We start from the raw sequence: 17,063 nt of genomic DNA, 5'->3' as shown, positions 1-17,063 counted from the left end.
TCTCAAAATTGTGTTTTTACAGCCACCAGAAAAATGGCTGCACCACCCTGCCATACACATTTCAGGTGGGGGGGAACAGAGTACACACTGCAGGAATGTGCCAGTGTGCTCTGCAACATTTAACATGGAAATGAATAAATAGGCAGCATTGCCTTGCTGAAAAACCCCAAATTCCCTTTTAGAATTAAACCTTTTCACTCTTTGCAAAACCTGCGTTGACGCTAATTCTATCCATTCATTTTGAAACCACTGTAATTAAAAAGGCCATGCCATGCCCAGGATCCTCCATTGTGTCTCAGCAAAACCGGGCCTAATTCTTGAATAACAGCCCCTGTCAAAAGTAACTTTGAAAAAGTAACCAAGAACTCTCCTTTGTGCCAGGAACAAAGAGACTGCCATTTGTTCCCAATGACTATTTCAGGAATAAACTTTAAAGACTGCTATCTTTGCAGCAAGACTTTGAAAAATTGTAAAAATGTTGCAGTTTAAAAGTGATTTTTTTGTGCTTTCTTTTGAGACATGGTAGAAGTCACTGACACATTGGGGACAGATAGAGCAAAGTATTGAGGATAAATCGAAAAGTATCAATGTTGCAAACATAACATTTTGTACATACATCCCTGGGGATAATTTGCATCTGCGTAGAAAGTTATGGAATTTTAGGCTAATCTTTAATGCTAAATATTACCAAAATGTATCAGAAGGGTGAAACAAGGTCCCACAGACTTGAGGATTGGACTGATATGTGCTGCACATAATATGTAACCTGTGTATATAATTTGCTAAGAGATTGCAATTGTAGAAATGCATGTTTTTGGCAAAGTCGGATTTTAAGTAAAGTAAATGTGGGAGTGTTTGGACATTGTAAATCTCACCTCATAAACCTGACATCATTCCCTTGGAAATCCAACCAGTTGAGAGCAAGGCGGAGACTAACACCCCTGCCCAATCCAAGTAGTTTAGGGGCGTGCTTAGTTAACCCTGTCCAGCCTATACTTTAATGATGTCATTATGCACTATAAATAAGGGTACTTGACAAGACTCTACAGACACTCTTCCTGATTTCCTGCGCTGCGTTCCTGTTCCATCCATTCAGACTCCAGATCCCAACTGCAAGGCCAAAACATTGCTGAACCTACCCCAGGGCCCACTGCAAAACCTAAGCATTGCTGATCCTGCTCCAGCAAGGCCTAAAATCTGAAAACCACTCAAATTCCCAAATAACCAAGGGAAAAGCTGTGGTGTTTTTGGGAAGCATCATGATCCCACTAACTGCCTGCTTGCTGCAATCCTGCCATCCAGCTAACCTGTAGTATCCAGTGACCAGAATTGCCAGTACAGAAGTGCTACCCGGTGACCATAACTGCCCAGCTGTTTTGCCAGGCGCCCTGCCATGTAGTGACCTAACCGTTGACTGTCCAAAATCCAAAAACTAAAAAGTGAGTATCAATTGCCACCCCACCTAAACCCATAGCCTATCTTGTCTTTGTCTTCATCCCACTCTCTAAGTCACCCTATCCTTATCCTGATACCTTGTTCAAACTGTCAGAATCATCCTTGCAATCCTGCTCTTGTGTTAGCGCCATCTCTTTAGTAATTTTGCCTTGTGTAAATCCTATGCTCTTAGTCCTATTTCGAGTGATCGGACTGGTTCCACCAGGGTTGGCGCTGGGGTGCTGGGTTGAACTTGCGAATCAACCCTGGAGCTTACTGTGTCCCTTCTTGGTAGCCTAGCCTGAATACTCTTGTGTAGAGTAAAACTGTTCTTCTCAAAACTGATTTCCTTTCCTTTTTCACTGCTTCATTTTACACAAAACACACCTTTCTAGATCTTGCATAACTCATCCAATTTACAAGCTAGAGACTTGTTTTTACTTCCACATTGTATCTGTTATCTATAGCTATCCCCCAACCAAGTATAGTGCATTTCACCCATTTAACACCCGTTTGGGTAATTTCAGGCGGGAATTGCAAAGTTTGCAAAGTTTCCAATGTGTCATTTGCTGCAACATGTTTTAAACCCTGCCACTCATTTTCGGACTGTGTGCTTCTTGGTAATCCATTCTTTGTGATTGATTAGTGTATTAGCATTGTTGTGTTAGTGAGGAATTATATTTGCTTCAAGGTTTTTCACACACTTTCATTATTTAATTTCCCATTTCCGAGTGTCATTTTATAACATTGCAAGGGGTTTAAAATCCGTTTTTTCCCCCTTATTTGTGGAGGCAACGGCAGATTTGACTTCAGTTTCCTATTGGTCATTCCTGATTACCTGCGGCTTCTGTTTATCCAATCAGAATTGATTATTTGTGGGTTGAGGAAACATTGCAAGGGGAAATTCTAACTTGAGTGCTTTCTTACCTAAACCAAAAATGCTCCTATTCTGCTGTGTTGTGTTGTTCCACTAGTAAGTTAAACCCAGTGCATTGCTCACATTCTCATTGTTAGTATCACCCCATTGGTGATTGCTGCCCCATATTAAAAAGTGATTTCTTTTGAATTTTCAAATAAATAAATAAAAATTAGCCTGGTTCACAGTCCATTTTGACCTGGGGTATTTGAAAAGGGTGTGTGATATGAGTAGTGTGCCATTTCAATATTGAATCTAATAACATTAAAAAAATAAGCATTTCAGTTGTGCGCTGCATACTAAGCCGAGACTGGTGTGTGTGTGTCGCCTGATTGAAATCCTTAACAAGTCACATGCAGAGTTTCCTGGTCCCCATCAAACCCATCAATCCTCACCATATTAACAATGCACCCTAAGTATGATGGAAACATTACTACAGGACACAGTCAATGACAAAGTAGATACCAGATTGGCCATCTCATTGGCACTGTCCTCATTCTACTTTACACAATAAAAAGAGAATCCTCTACTCCCTTACACATGATGTCTGTGTGTTTTCTACTGATTGAGCGGTAGTCAGCAATAGTTAAGGTGGCTCCAGCACATGTGCACCTGACAACACCTCCCTCGACCACACAAGGAAAGAGAGAGACAAGGAGTGTACGAGAGAGAGAGCAAGAGAGAGAGAGAGAGAGAGAGAGAGAGAGCTAGCGAGAGTCACAGAGTGAAAGTAGAGTAACAGAGGGGGAGAGAGAGACAGGGAGAGCGAGACAGGCAGAGAGGGTGTGATTGGCATATTTGACACTTGGTATGCTAGTTTCTATTAATGAAGATGGAACTGGTTTCATGGACTTAAAGAAGTCATAAAGAACATTGATTTCTTGAGTTTAGGAAGAGTAGTTCCACAGATAAGTGGGACGTAGCTATCTGTTAACCTTGCCTTGGGGACAAAGATTAGTCCTACGTGACTTTGTATTTGTTATAGATAGTGGCAATGAATATAAACCTACTCAGTTATTCTGAAGAAAGCAGGCAAAAGATTGCTCCTCTGTGTTAGAGTTGGCACTTGCAAGGTCTCCTAAAAGCCATTGATGGCATGTGGCTCAAGAGGGTCTGTAGGTGGAAGGAATGTGTTGAAGGTTTGATGGTGTTTCTTTACCACTATTAGCTGATAAAGTGGTAGGAGACTTATGGCAGAGGGAGTTACCTGGTCCTCCAGAGAATGGGCTATAATCTGGTTTGGATTTTCTTCATTTTGTTATCTTGTTGTTTTTCGGACTGTTATTGGCCTGCTGAATTAGTTGTGATGAACCCTTAAGGCCAGTACAGTCAAATGTGATGTAACGGGACTAATTTGCATTTTATAAGAGTACAATTCCAATTGATCACCTTATGATGGGCTAGGCATGCGCATGTTACCTTTGGTAAAATTCATATTCCAGAATTAGTTGAAAAAATATATATTTTGCACTGTGCATTTGTGTATGTAAATCATGAAAATGAATACTTACACTGCACACGGTGCAACACCATCTAATTGTGGAGTACACTGCTCTGTTTCCTCTAGTTCTGGGCATTCGTTTTCACTGCCAATGGGAAGCTGCCTGACAGTCCGTGTTCTTGTGCGATTTCCATTAGGGAATGGCGTATGACACATCCTCGAGCAGCTGCTCCACTCCGACCACTCTGAAACTTGACATTCCTTAGCAACCACACAGGACTGAAACGTAATTGGTAGTGTGTCTTGTTGGCAGAGGCTGTGAAGGGAAAGGACAATTGTTAGAATGTAAAAAACAGAAAGACTATCATTATCAACACTGGGTTTCTCTGTTCAAATTGATCAACTTGTCATCTACTTGTTCAGCAATTGGTGCACCCGCTTTTTCACCTCAAATCGTCAAAAAGAGCACATATCATCCACTCCTCGAAATAAGGAGGCTGCCTCTCACGATAATGTCCATTAACATGGTACAAAATGGCGGCCAGGTTTCCAAATATGCCTTGCTTGGTCACCATTAGCACTTGATCATACCCCTGATTAAAATCACTAGTCCATCACAAACGTTCCTATTTTGATTACAATCCTAAAAAGAGTTTTTAAAATATCACTTGAACAACAAAAATCTATTATATCAATTTCAAAATAGTTTATATATTTGCATATGCTCATTAGTTTTGGCTATTAGGTGGCACTACCTTTAAGCCGCAACTATTGTCTTTAAAATAAGAGCTTCAAAGTGGAGATGAGAATGAGGACCTGTAATGCTTTCAAACGGCGATGACCTATGAGAATGGATACGTGGGTCTGGAGGTGTTGTTTGGTTATGTGTCCACATAATTAACGCCCATTAATACGTGAAACCTATACGATTTGCCACACATTGTACCCAAAATCAGGCCCCTTTTGCACTCTTTCCTTGCATTTCTATTGTGTAGTGCATTGGTGACAATTTTTGCTTTCAAATTGGAGGCTGTTGTGTTCATATGCTTTGAAATATTGCTCTCCTGTTTTTCATGTTAATAAAAGTAAGGGTGATTTGTATGTGTTATTTAAGAATTATTTATGGTTTTTTTTCAGTACAAATGGGCCTTAACTGTGAAAGTCAGGATTGTTGTGTTGGAATTCAAATTGTCCATGTACCTATTTACAGTGTGGGTCTGGTGTTTTGTTTTCTTGTTACTGTTTGTGATTGGAGAATGAATGTGATGGAAGTAGTATGCGATTGGATGTAGAGTCCCTGTGATGTGATGTCAGCATTACCCGACTGGATGTGGAGGGTGTCTTTCTTTAGTAATGTTTGCCATGTTCCTCAAGCAAGTCCATTTGGTATAAAGCATTTCATAGACAGCAAGTGCGTTCCCATGGAACACATTTCATGAATTCAAAGGATGTTTTCCTTTACCGATGCCCTTATGATGGGGATTTGCTGGTGTAGAAATGTAAAACATGTCGATGACGTAGAACTGCGCCATTGGGCAATGTAAACAGATTATCATATTTCAACTGTGATGGCGGATTCAGCGTATCCTTCTATATGTTTGTTTCCCCACAGGGTATACTCCACCCGGCTAAACAGGGAAATAGGTGAATCGATGAAAGAAGAGATGTGATAGCAATATATTAATGAATTTTGGGATGCAAGCAACCGACTCAGAGCCTGAGGGTTTTTTTCAAGCTTCCGAGGAGCTGTATGTATTTATGAACAAGTGTCTGACCAACAAGGCTCCACTTCTAAGAGTAGAACTCATCTGCTGTCTACCGAGGCTAGTGGATCCTCATTCTTTCCCATCAAAGGTAGGGGCGGCCTTGTTGAGCCAGAGAATTGCAGAACTGCAGAGTATGCCCCAACCAGGAAAGAGAGGGTGCTGAACATTTCACACATTGTAATGTTTCTAAACTCATGTAGTATAGGGTTCCCATGAGCACAGGCAGTTCAGATGAATGAAGTTAAAGAATAACAGGCAGCTTATCAATCACCAGTGTCAATGACTAGCCTCGCTCTGCATGTGCCTGCCGCTGCCCTGATATGATATGGCATTCATAACGCGCGTGTACACACGTGTTTCCAGGCCCGAGTGACAGTTACGAAAGTCTCTGCATAACGTTAAATCCTAGCGAAGCCATAGCTGTGCGTGGATGTGCACTTAGGACATTTTGATTTTTCATTAATAAAAGTCATTTCAAGGTTTAGTTATGTAGGGCAGCTGAGAATGGTATACCACAGCTTTGCACTTCACTACGCTCACTCCTCCCTTTTATCTCTGTGCCGCTGTGTTTTTCTGTGGATGTGGTATATATGATAGCTCTGCCTCTTTTATTCATAAGCTCGCCCACATTTGGTAGGTAAGGAAACTTTAGTACAGTGAGCTTAAGTGATGTGTCCAAGATCACAACATTTTGGTGCGGTCACTGGGATTAGAATTGATATTGTCTGGTTCCAAATGTTTTTGTCTAATCACTAGTCCATCTCCTCTTTTCGCCAGTCTTTCTTGTTCATAAAAAATCTTTATACACAACTAACTTTGTACCTATAATCACCACATTTGGCATATGAGCAAATAGAAGCATAAGGACATAAGGCGATTTGCTCAGGAACACCATTTTTATAAATCAAAACGGGGGAAACTGGTATTACAGTCCATATATTTTGGCTCCTAAATTGGCAACATCTCAGCAAAAACAGCACTTCTGTTTCCCTCGTTTCTTGACAACACGGGTGTGATTATGCAACATATTGCCTGGGGGCACATAGCCGACCGTCACATGGGTGGCAGGAACACAGGACTACCCCAGCTCTCACTTGAGATGTGGAACTCTCCATTAGATCATGGTGCAAAGTGATATCTAGTTGTTCAGCCCGGTCATGTGATTTAGCGGTCTGGGACTTGCCGCAGTCTTATCTTCTTGGTTTTATTTTTTAGTTTGGGTCTTTAGATAGTGCTAAACTGAAGCTCTTGCCTTGGAGTACAGCTAGGGAGAAATGACATATGAGGAGGGACACACATCCTATAGGTGTTGTTTGGTTATTTTCTCACCCATTGATGGCCCCTGGCGATGCTAATCTCTATGGCCATTCCCACCCACTTCCTGCCCCTCCCCACCCAAAAACATCCTCGTGGGATCTCTTTGGGATAGCTTTATCAAGCCTTACCATCAAACTGTGTGTTCAAAGTGCCTTCCAGTTTTTCAAAGCAGTCTTCTAAGAGCCAATGACCTAATCGGAGCTGTAAGTGTGCTGCTGGTGTAATAAAATTGCCTTAACCAGGTCTACCTTCAGTCACTCCATTCATAAGAACCATGGGAGTCATTCACTGAAGTCCTGTTAAAAACAAGCATTGGCAACAACAGTTGTGGCTTGTGTATAAGTATGTGACATTTTCCAGGCACTGCTATTATATGCCCAGGTACTCAAAACATGTTGCAGCTGCTAGCATCGATAAGAAGTTAATACCACTATGGCAGTCCCTGGCAAAAAACATTTCACATGCCTACACAAAAGCCAAAACCTTTGGCATTTTGCCAATGCTTGTTTTTTCATTGTAAAGTGTACATAATTCTCAGATGAGTTTTGTGCGACAGACCCTGATTTTCCTTTTGTAGGCCTAAAATCACTATTAGTCTTATCAGCTAGTAATTATATTACATTATTTCAGATAATTTGAGCTCATTAGAGGCAAATACGTTTGGGTAAATGTATCAAAACCTGCATCCCCCTGGCTCTGACTTTGTCAGTGTCCATCAGCAGTCCCTTCTATCCCAAACGTTTAAATATTCTGTGTTGCTTTCCGATATTATCTTTTGACGGATCCGAGATTGATTTAAGATTATAACATACTCGTGAGTGATGCAGCCAGTCAAATGGTCTTTAATATATTTGGTGATCAAAGGACTAAAGTTAACATAACATCACTTAGAAAAAGTCCAGGTCACTCTTTCACAACTTTCTGAATATGCGTCCAGGCTGTCTTTGAAAGTGTGGCTGGGGCCAACATCTGTGAGGTGCTGTGCTCACTTCAAATGAATGCATTGAAGCTCCTTGTCACCCGGCCTCTTCTCTCACAATGTGGCCAAGGGGCAGCAGTGAGGGTATTTGTTGACAAACACAGGCTGGATAGATATGTAGCTTGTCTCAGGAAGGGGGCCTGTTTGAGTTTTAACATCCTGCTGCTTAAAGGGCACATGTAGACTCATAACTTGGAGTACCTCATTTGCACGTGGACTGCCACCTTGCAAATTAGAGAACACCCCTACCGCCTTCACAATTTTATTTTTTATGCATTTTATTTTTTAGATTGGTAGAGTGCACTGCAGCCCACGGGCATTGGGGCACTAATACAGGAGAGAGTGGGTAGACTTCATTCAGGGTTACAGAAATGCGGCCCAACAGCAAATTTACTTGATTACATTTACAAAGATACATACAGATAGTTATGAAGGTAACAACAGCATGTTTGATCCAGAGCAGATGAAGCAAAGGGCAGGGTACAGGAGCAGCATCATACAAATAGCCTGATTTTTATGGCTTTCCGGAAAGCTGTGTGAGAGTCAATTAGCCTGATAGCGTATTTCCACTGGACTATGCAGGCAAATCAGGTCATGAAAACCACATGCCCTGTTTCCAGTGTCTCTGCAACAAGCCATCATCTGTTCATTGGCCAAATGAACACACGGGCACCTCCTTGTTCATAATTTCCCCAACAGCCGCATGCCCCCACACGAAGGAGCGCTAACCTTCCCCTATCCCAGTCTTCAATCCCTTTGTGGCACCATCTCCTGTCAGTGCATTTGAGATCCCTATACTATTTATAGTGGCAACAATATTTGTAATTTTGTTCCAGCGAAAACAGCATGTGGGGCAGGCTGTGGCTGATTTCCACTAAACAGCAGCCATTAACAGTCCAGATGTTTTTCCTGGCCTGCTAATATTGTTAATGGCCGGGGCTAGGCAGGCTTTGCACTTGGTGATGGTACTATGCTCTTGATGAAGCCTGGCAGAATGACCAGTGGGAAAAGCCTCCCTGCTCAATATTAAAACCCTTCTGACCATTGATGTAATGAGAACACTGACGGCCCGACTCAGGGAATATTTGCCCGGTTTAAAGTGACTTTGCACTGCTGTAAAGTGACTTTGCAGTGCCCGCACAAACCCTGATACATGGAACAATGCAACGTGTATTTTTGCATTCCAAAGTCCGTGCAAAGTCAGCGCATAGTCATTTTTGCATTACCAAATTACTTTGCCCGGAATTTTGCACGACAAAAATACACTTTGCACGGTTCCATGAATCAGTGTTTCTGTCAGCAGTGCAAAGTCACTTTTCAGCAATGCAAATTCACTTTGAACTGGGAAAATATTCTATGAATCAGGCCCTGAGTTTGTAAATAACTCCCAATAGCATGCCAAGAAGCAATTCGATTTTTGTTTGCACAGCACAAAACCGACATGGAATTCGTACCTGGCACAACAACAGACGGTTTGTCAGCATTCGGTCCATGAATCCACTGAACCGTCTTAGACGAAGGCTTAGATTCTTGATAGAGTTGCGTACACTCAACTATTAACCCATTTGAGAACTACTGACAATCTGGCTTTCGGGAAAAACGCGGAACAGAGACCGCACTGCTGGATTTGAAATCTAGGCTCCTTCGCCATGTGGATCAAGGAAGCTCCTATATGCTGATGTTGCTAGACCTTTCTGCCGCTTTCGACCTGGTAGACCACTCAGTGTTAGTCTCCAGGTTGAAGAAGGTGGCGGGTTTCTCGGCTCCGTCTGCCGCATGGGTCGCCTCTTTTCTCAAAGAGCGCCAATGGTGAGTGAGCAGTAACATCCCAGAAGCTAACCCCCTGGATCCTAGGCAGGGAGTCCGCAGGGAGCCTGTCTTTTACTGATTTTTTATAACATCTTTACGGTTCCCTTCCTTGACTTCCTGGATAGTAATGACATAGAGTTCACCAATTACACTGACAACACTCAGTGTATTATTCCTATCACGGGTATTCTCTCGGCTGATGAAACTAAAATCAACCGGATATATGCGCTCATCCAAAGTTGGATGTGTGTTAATGGATTGGCCCTTAAAACCAGCAAGACATAACTTATGCTTGTGGGCACTGATCCAAAAATTCACAAAATGGAAGACTTATACTCCCAGCTCGTGATTGATAACTGTGTCATAAAGATCAAATAAAAGGTTAAGACACTGGGGATCTATCTGGATTGTAATCTGAGTATGAAAGCGCAGGTCAGTAATCTGGTGTCCTCATCCTCTTATTATATTAAACTACTCTCTCATGCACGCCCCTTCCTCTCGCAAACTAGTAGAGAGACGTTGGCCCAAGCATTGATTAGCTCCAGGATAGACTACTGTAGTAGTCTTCTGATCAGGCTTCCAAAATGTGAAATGAATAGACTGCAGGTAGTGCAGAATAATGCTGTCAGGGCTGTTATGGACAAAAATAAAAATCTGACCATATCTCCCTGTTCAGAAGGGAGCTTCATTGGCTTCCTATTAAGGAACATTTCTCTTTCGCCTCCTGTCCATCGACTTCAACTGTCTGACTAATTCTGGTCCTACTTGCCTTAATGACAAACTTGGGCTAAAAACCACTAATTATAGCCTCAGATCCAATGGTCTACTTCAGCTAATTGTTCCAAACTGTAGATTATCTCAGACAAAGGTTGGAGCCTTTTATTCTGCGGCTCCCATTGCCTGGAACAACATTCCATTGAAACTCAGAACTGAAAGTTCTAACAGAGTGTTCAGGAAAGGACTTAACACCTATTTGTTTAATTAACTGCTTCCTTTGGTCTGAGATTCTTGCCTTCTGACATTACAGTCATCTTCAAAGGTCTTCATGTTTGTCTCCTATTTGTTTTTAGCGCCCTTAAGCCTAAGGGTCAGTGGATCTGCGCTATATAAATTACAAAAAAAAAATGAGTAAATAATAGGAAGCAAGGTTATATTGCTGAGCTTTTTGGACATGTAAAGTACATTTGATGTTTTTTAACCCGGAAATCACCTTCAGTGCCTCCCAATGGCTCAACTCAATCATCAATTACGTTAATGAATGCTATATAGATTTGATATTATCTTAATTTGAAAATGTTTATGTTACATGGAAAATAATGAAAAATAGACATTCTGTACTGCAACATTTCACTTTAAGTCATGCCAATCTTTATTAACGGGGTTGAACACTCTTCTAAAAAAATAATAATAATGGGATAAAATGTTTCATTTTAGGACATGCCTTCTGTTCTGCTTTGCATGGGAGCAGATGCAATGCTCTGATAGAAACCGGTCAACAAAAGTGCCCATGAGCATTTTTCAACACATTTTCATGATGTCTTTTCCCAAAATATATGCAGGCTGTGCCGATAAATGTCCATGCAGGCTGCACCAATTTACGGCAGTATTACCATAAAAGAACTTACTCTTGTTGGCTTTTTCAGCCAGTAGAGCTGTTTTTCCTTTACCGTTGATGCCCATTAAAAATGCAAGAAGGTATATGCAGACTGGCACTACCAATGTACTCCATTCTAGTCACATAATAACATGTATCATATTTGCTTTACGTTTGATATACAGTACAGAATGCTATACCACAGTAAGAAAGTATATGCAAACTGACACCACGCAAGTAGGCCAGTCCCAAGCCCAGTAATAACGTTTATCGTGTTTGCTTTACCCTTGCTGTCCATAAAGAATTCCATGTCACATGGCATGTTTAAAGTGCATCAAGGGTAGAGCAAACCATGCAGTCAGCAGCCTACCCACCCCACACTAGTGGCCTGCACCCGCTTCATATGCATTTATACAACATGCACTCTCTCATTCATACAGCATTCAGACAAGTCATTGCATGCACACATATGCAAACACAAACACTTTGTAAGAGGATTCAATTCAGCACTACAGCCAAGTTAACGCCTAGTCTAGAATACTGAATGAAAACCCTTATTGATATATCTTTAGGTCCAGTTCATGCGTTCTGGATGACTACCCTTGTATAACACCCCTCTCTTGGAATCCCCCTGACCCCACTGAGCCAAGAAGTAATTCTGTTTTGCAAGTTTAAAAGGTTTATTTGATAAATTAAAATATATATATCACACTTTATAATAAATTAATAATTGAATATCACACTTAATCTGATATGGTAAATATTAACAACGGAGAATCTGGCACTAGCACACTTCTTTATAATTACTAAGGAGTTGAGATGAAATGGATAAGGTAGCACACTGGTAATTAGGAACAAAAGTATAATGTGGTAGAGGATGCTTTATGTAAGCTCAGGTGGATGCAATATTCAATGAATGAAATGCAGTATAGAAATACTCAATCTGATTTCAACAAAACAATGTAATCACTTTTCTCTGGCTATTCACTCCCCCCCTCTTTATGCAATGCAAGGGAATGGGAGGAAAGCACACAGTTCTCAGAAATGCAATCAATGTAATCAGTTCAATCCAGCAAGCTTATACAACAGAAAACAGATAGGAGTTTTTGAAATCACAGGCCCAAATTCTTTGATATGTGCTAGCAATGGATGAGAAATATGCTGGAAACGCTTTGAATTCCCTTTCAGAGGTTCAGGATGAGTGGTATCTAGTTAATATCAGTCCAGGCTCACACTAGCAATGATGCAGGGATAGTTAGCAGGTTAAACGAATTTCTGGCAATGAAATCAGGCAGCAGCAGTTTTTTTACATGTGAAGAAATTGCAAATCGCGGCAAAATTCGCGGATGCGCCGAGCGCTATTACAGAGGAACCGCAAGGACTATCTCTACCGTTTTGGGGTCCTAGAAAAGCCTGGGATCTCAGCTTCCAAATGAAAGTTATTGCAAGTCTCTAGCCCAAACGGTTGCGGAGATATGAGTAATTTAGTAAAGGTCGTTTTTGGTTTTGTAAATTTTAAACGCACACTTTTTCAAAATGACAAGTGACAAATTTTTGCAGCTAGAATGACAGGTGACAGCTAGGAGGCAGTTCTACTTAGGTTAAATAGATTGAATTAGATGAATTTAAACTAAGAGATGTGTTCTGAGTTTTGCTAAGTACTCACAAGAGATTTTGAACAGGAAAGCGACTTGGTCACGGACTTCAGTCTGGTCAGGTCTTTCCGGGTTCTGCTCACAGCGCCTGGCCTCTGGAACTGCTCACAGGGGTCTGGTCTCTGCTAGGCACCGGTTCTTTGGGTCTCTCTGCTCTGGATAGATTGAAGTCTCTAGTTTGGCTTTCTGGAGTTTGATGGAGGTAAGTATGGATTTTTCCGGCAGAGCTTTCAGCGGCAGATGAAAAATGAATCCCCTATCTGTCCTGTCTGTCTGCTTTTATGTGTTTAGAATGTGGGTGTGTTCTAGCATCACTGACCCTACCTCTCTCTCAGCTTCTAATTGGTCAAACTTCCATTTCTTACTTGATTGGGGGAATGAAATGAAGTGTCATCATGATGAGGTCTGTTTATGATACAGAGAACCCACCCCTGTCAACTTTACACACAATCTATATCTGACCTAAAAACATATTTGCACAGGTACACATTTGTTTAAAATTACATATACATGGTGTGGCTGAATTTAGCCATGTCTATGTCCAAATCTGCTCATTCTCGGAGCTTGCATTCAAAGAGTGTACATAATTGACTTTTTAACTGCTTTTCCAATTTCCGACATGGACCCAACTTTACATACATGTGTGCAGGGGGTAGGGACATTAACTGATGAAGTTTCAGATTTTTAACATGCACACATTTAGAGTAATATCCACTTTTCCGCTAAAACCCCCCTGAACATACCACCGGTTCCTACCACGTCTTAAACTGTGGGCAGAAAAATCACAAGAATTATGGTATCATTTATAAAATTTTCACATGTCCGCTCTATGAATTATCCCCCTTTTTATAAAACCATATCCTTGCTGCAGGGGTGTGTCTTTTCAGGTCACATGGTACAGAACCCAGTCTTTCCAGTTTCTGCCAAGCCAGCTTGCTTCTCACAGGCAGTGCTCCTCCCAGCTTCTCCAGGAGGAAGCCACTTTTTACGACGTCTGTAATAAAAAACCTTTGCCTGAGTGGAGAGGGCTTTGTTCACTCTCTGGCAGAGCACAGGAAATTCAATTATCAGATAGATGGCATATCCTTAGCCTGGGCAGCAAAAGGAAGGTTGGCCTGGGAACACAGTGGTGACTCAAGTTTCACTGCTGATGGGTAGTTGCTAGGCAAAATCAAGTTCCTTAAGCCAGACCTTCAGCTAACTTTTTGTTGCTTTTAAAATAACTTGTAATTTTACACATGCAGCTAGAATGCTGATTCTAAGCGCAAAACTATGACATTTCAACAGTTACAAAGGCATGTGACACCAAACATAGGTCACTCATTTAATTTAACATTTTCGATTTTGGTGGTTTTAAATCCAGTTGTAGTTAGGCTTAAGCTGCTGACTCCATAGCATTTTTGTTATAAGCATTGTTTTTGGGCTCTTCATTTCCCAGATTTTGTAGGCACACAAAACTCCATTCTGCCAAATGTCTGCTGGTGTTCAGTGAATATTTTGCACATGTTGCAAGGTTTGAAATAGGCATTTTGCTTGCCTTCAGAAAAACACACAGAGTGGTTTTAAAACGCCGGCTTTTGGATAGTGGTGAGTACTGGTACTGCACTCATTTTTGGGATTTAAGAAATGAATTCCCCACACTTCTAGGTTGCATTTGGCAATCAGCATTGCCATTCCCAATGGTTTCAGACTACTGTGCGGGTAGTCCAATGGTGGTTTTAAAGCGCTTTGAAGCTAACCGGCGCTACTGTTTTTCCTTTGGCAACCCATTTCCCTCATGGCAACCCGGCCTTTCATTCTCGCACTGGTGGGTGGCAAGTGAGGCAACCATTTTGGTGGGCGCACAAACTGCGCAGCTTTCCTGGATTTCGGCGCACATGTGGGTTTTCCGCCATCTTGAATTTCCTAAGCCCACAGCACCAAATGTTGTAGCAGGATAGCTTAAACGTGGGTCAGGACACCCAACAAGTCCCCCCCACGCGACTGCACTTTGAATTTGAGTCGATGGGGAGTCGCGTGCACAAGGGTTTTGACCCATGCACCGGTCTGTCCGCATAATCTTCTTCCTCTTCTGTAGATGGCACAGTTCAGCATCTTCTTCTCCATCCGGTACTGATCGATCGGTTCTCCTCGCCGGTCCTGATGGGAGTATTGGGCGGTCCACTGGGCCCATTGGATCTCCGTTCCCGGTCTCCGGATCGTCCTCCTTGGCCCGTCTCCCGGTTTTCTTTCTCCTAGGACGACAAAGGAAGAGCGGCAATACCTATTCATAGATTTTTTTCCACCACTGTTGAGATAGTGGGGCAGCATATGCATTTCATCATAACAAAACATTACATTCTTATTTTGAGAAAAAAAAAACAATGTAACTAAGAGACAGTTTCATACAAATCACAGTATGTTAGAGACTAGATGTGGTACGTTTTATGATTGGAACTGAATTAGTCTGAGACAGTACCCGCTAGGATTCCAGAGGATTCCTCCAGTTGTTGCAGAGTGTGCCTGGGATGGCAACATTTCAACTGGTTTATGTGGACCCACTTGTCTTCCCCCTCTGCCGAACCACCTTTGGGGATGCGGATCTTGTAGGCCACAGGGGAGATCTTATCGACGATCTCAAAGGGTCCTTTCCATGTAGGCAAAAATTTGCGCTGCTTGGCCTGGTTCCTTTGGAAGTTGTATAGATAGACCCGGTCTCCCACCTGATATTCCTTCCTGGAAGTTTTCAGGTCATAATGGGTCTTCATGCTATCAGCCGATCTTTCTAGATTCCGCTGAGCATAAGCAAAAGCATGTTGAAGGTGTTTCCTTAAATTCTCCACATACTCATGAGTAGTGGAGGCATTTATCAGTGTCTGCTCTTGGGTCCTGTAGAGCAAATGCTGAGGAAGCACCATCTTGCGCCCAGTCATCAACTCAAATGGTGACATTTTGGTTGCAGATGAAGGGGTAGATCTGATGGCCATTAGGACCAGAGGTAATCGGATATCCCAACTTGGCCCAGAATCTGCCACAAACTTCTTTAATATGCTCACAATTGTCCGGTTATATCTCTCTACTGCCCCAGAAGAAGCTGGTCTGTAAGCAATATGCAGCTTTCTCTTGACCCCCAGTATCTCCCACATCTTTGTCATTACTTCACTGGTGAAGTGGCTACCTCTGTCTGACTCAATCCTTTGAGGTAGACCAAAACGGGAAAAGATGTGGTTAATCATCAAGGCAGCTGCAGTTTCTGCCTTGCAATTTGGGGCTGGGAGACATTCCACCCACTTGGTAAACAAGCATGTCACGGTCAACATGTACTTATTCCCCCTAGCCGAGCGAATCACAGGGCCTACAAAGTCGATTTGTAAATCTGACCATGGCAGTGTCATTCCCCTCTTTTGTAAAGGCGCCCGGTGTGTGAGGGATGATGGCTGAAATTGTGCACACACAAGGCAACCCTTCAAATATTGGTTGAGGTCCTGGCCCATGTGTGGCCAGTATGCAACCTCTCTTAAGATTTCCAATGTTGTGTGAAACCCCCTATGACCGGCGGTGGCCGCATCATGGGCGTGACTTAACATCAGGCTTCGGAATGAGGTAGGAACCACCCACTGATCGTGGCCAGCTTTGGATTTCCTTACCAACAAACCGTCTTGGATCCGGAACATTTTTGGACATTTCATCAACACTCTTAGGTCCTCTTTCCCAATGTAATCGGTATCCGTCAGGGGAAAGTTCTCAGGGTCCTCAAGGTGCTGGTAAAATTTACCAATAATTGGATCCCCCTTCTGAGCTGTAATCAAATCAGCATCAGGGGTCTCCTTACTCCATTGTACAATTGAAAGGTCATTGTGAGCATTTGTCTGGGACCTAGTGATAGCAGTGACCTGGATTTCCCCCAACAGGGACTCAATCTCAATTAGATCCCCTTGGATGGCCCCGGTTTTGGCCAGCTGATCAGCTAAGTCATTTCCAGTTTTGTCTGGTCCCTCTACTTTGGAATGACCCTTAATCTTTTTCCAATAGATGGTCATCCCATTCGAGGTGACCAGATCATCAATGTTTTGGATCAACTTCCCATGTTTCAAGGGTTTGTTGTTAGCACATAACATGCCTCTGGTTTTCCAATTAACCAGGTGCTCCACGAACCCGTTCCGTACATAATCC

General features: G+C 42.3%; 1 protein-coding gene across 1 annotated transcript in view; it reads right to left on the bottom strand.

The window, feature by feature from the left end:
- The window catches only part of THSD7A (thrombospondin type 1 domain containing 7A), a 1,346,262-nt gene that overhangs the window by 809,821 nt on the left and 519,378 nt on the right, over positions 1-17,063 (bottom strand). The window contains exon 3 of the mRNA XM_069648630.1: positions 3,862-4,107. Coding sequence (XP_069504731.1) covers positions 3,862-4,107 — 246 coding nt within the window. The remainder of the gene's footprint in view (positions 1-3,861; positions 4,108-17,063) is intronic.

The sequence above is a fragment of the Ambystoma mexicanum genome, chromosome 2q (genome assembly GCF_040938575.1).
Source record: "Ambystoma mexicanum isolate Mex_15411 chromosome 2q, UKY_AmexF1_1, whole genome shotgun sequence".
Lineage (NCBI taxonomy): Eukaryota > Metazoa > Chordata > Amphibia > Caudata > Ambystomatidae > Ambystoma > Ambystoma mexicanum.
Note: the sequence above shows the minus strand (reverse complement) of the source record. Positions and strands in the feature narration are given on the sequence as shown.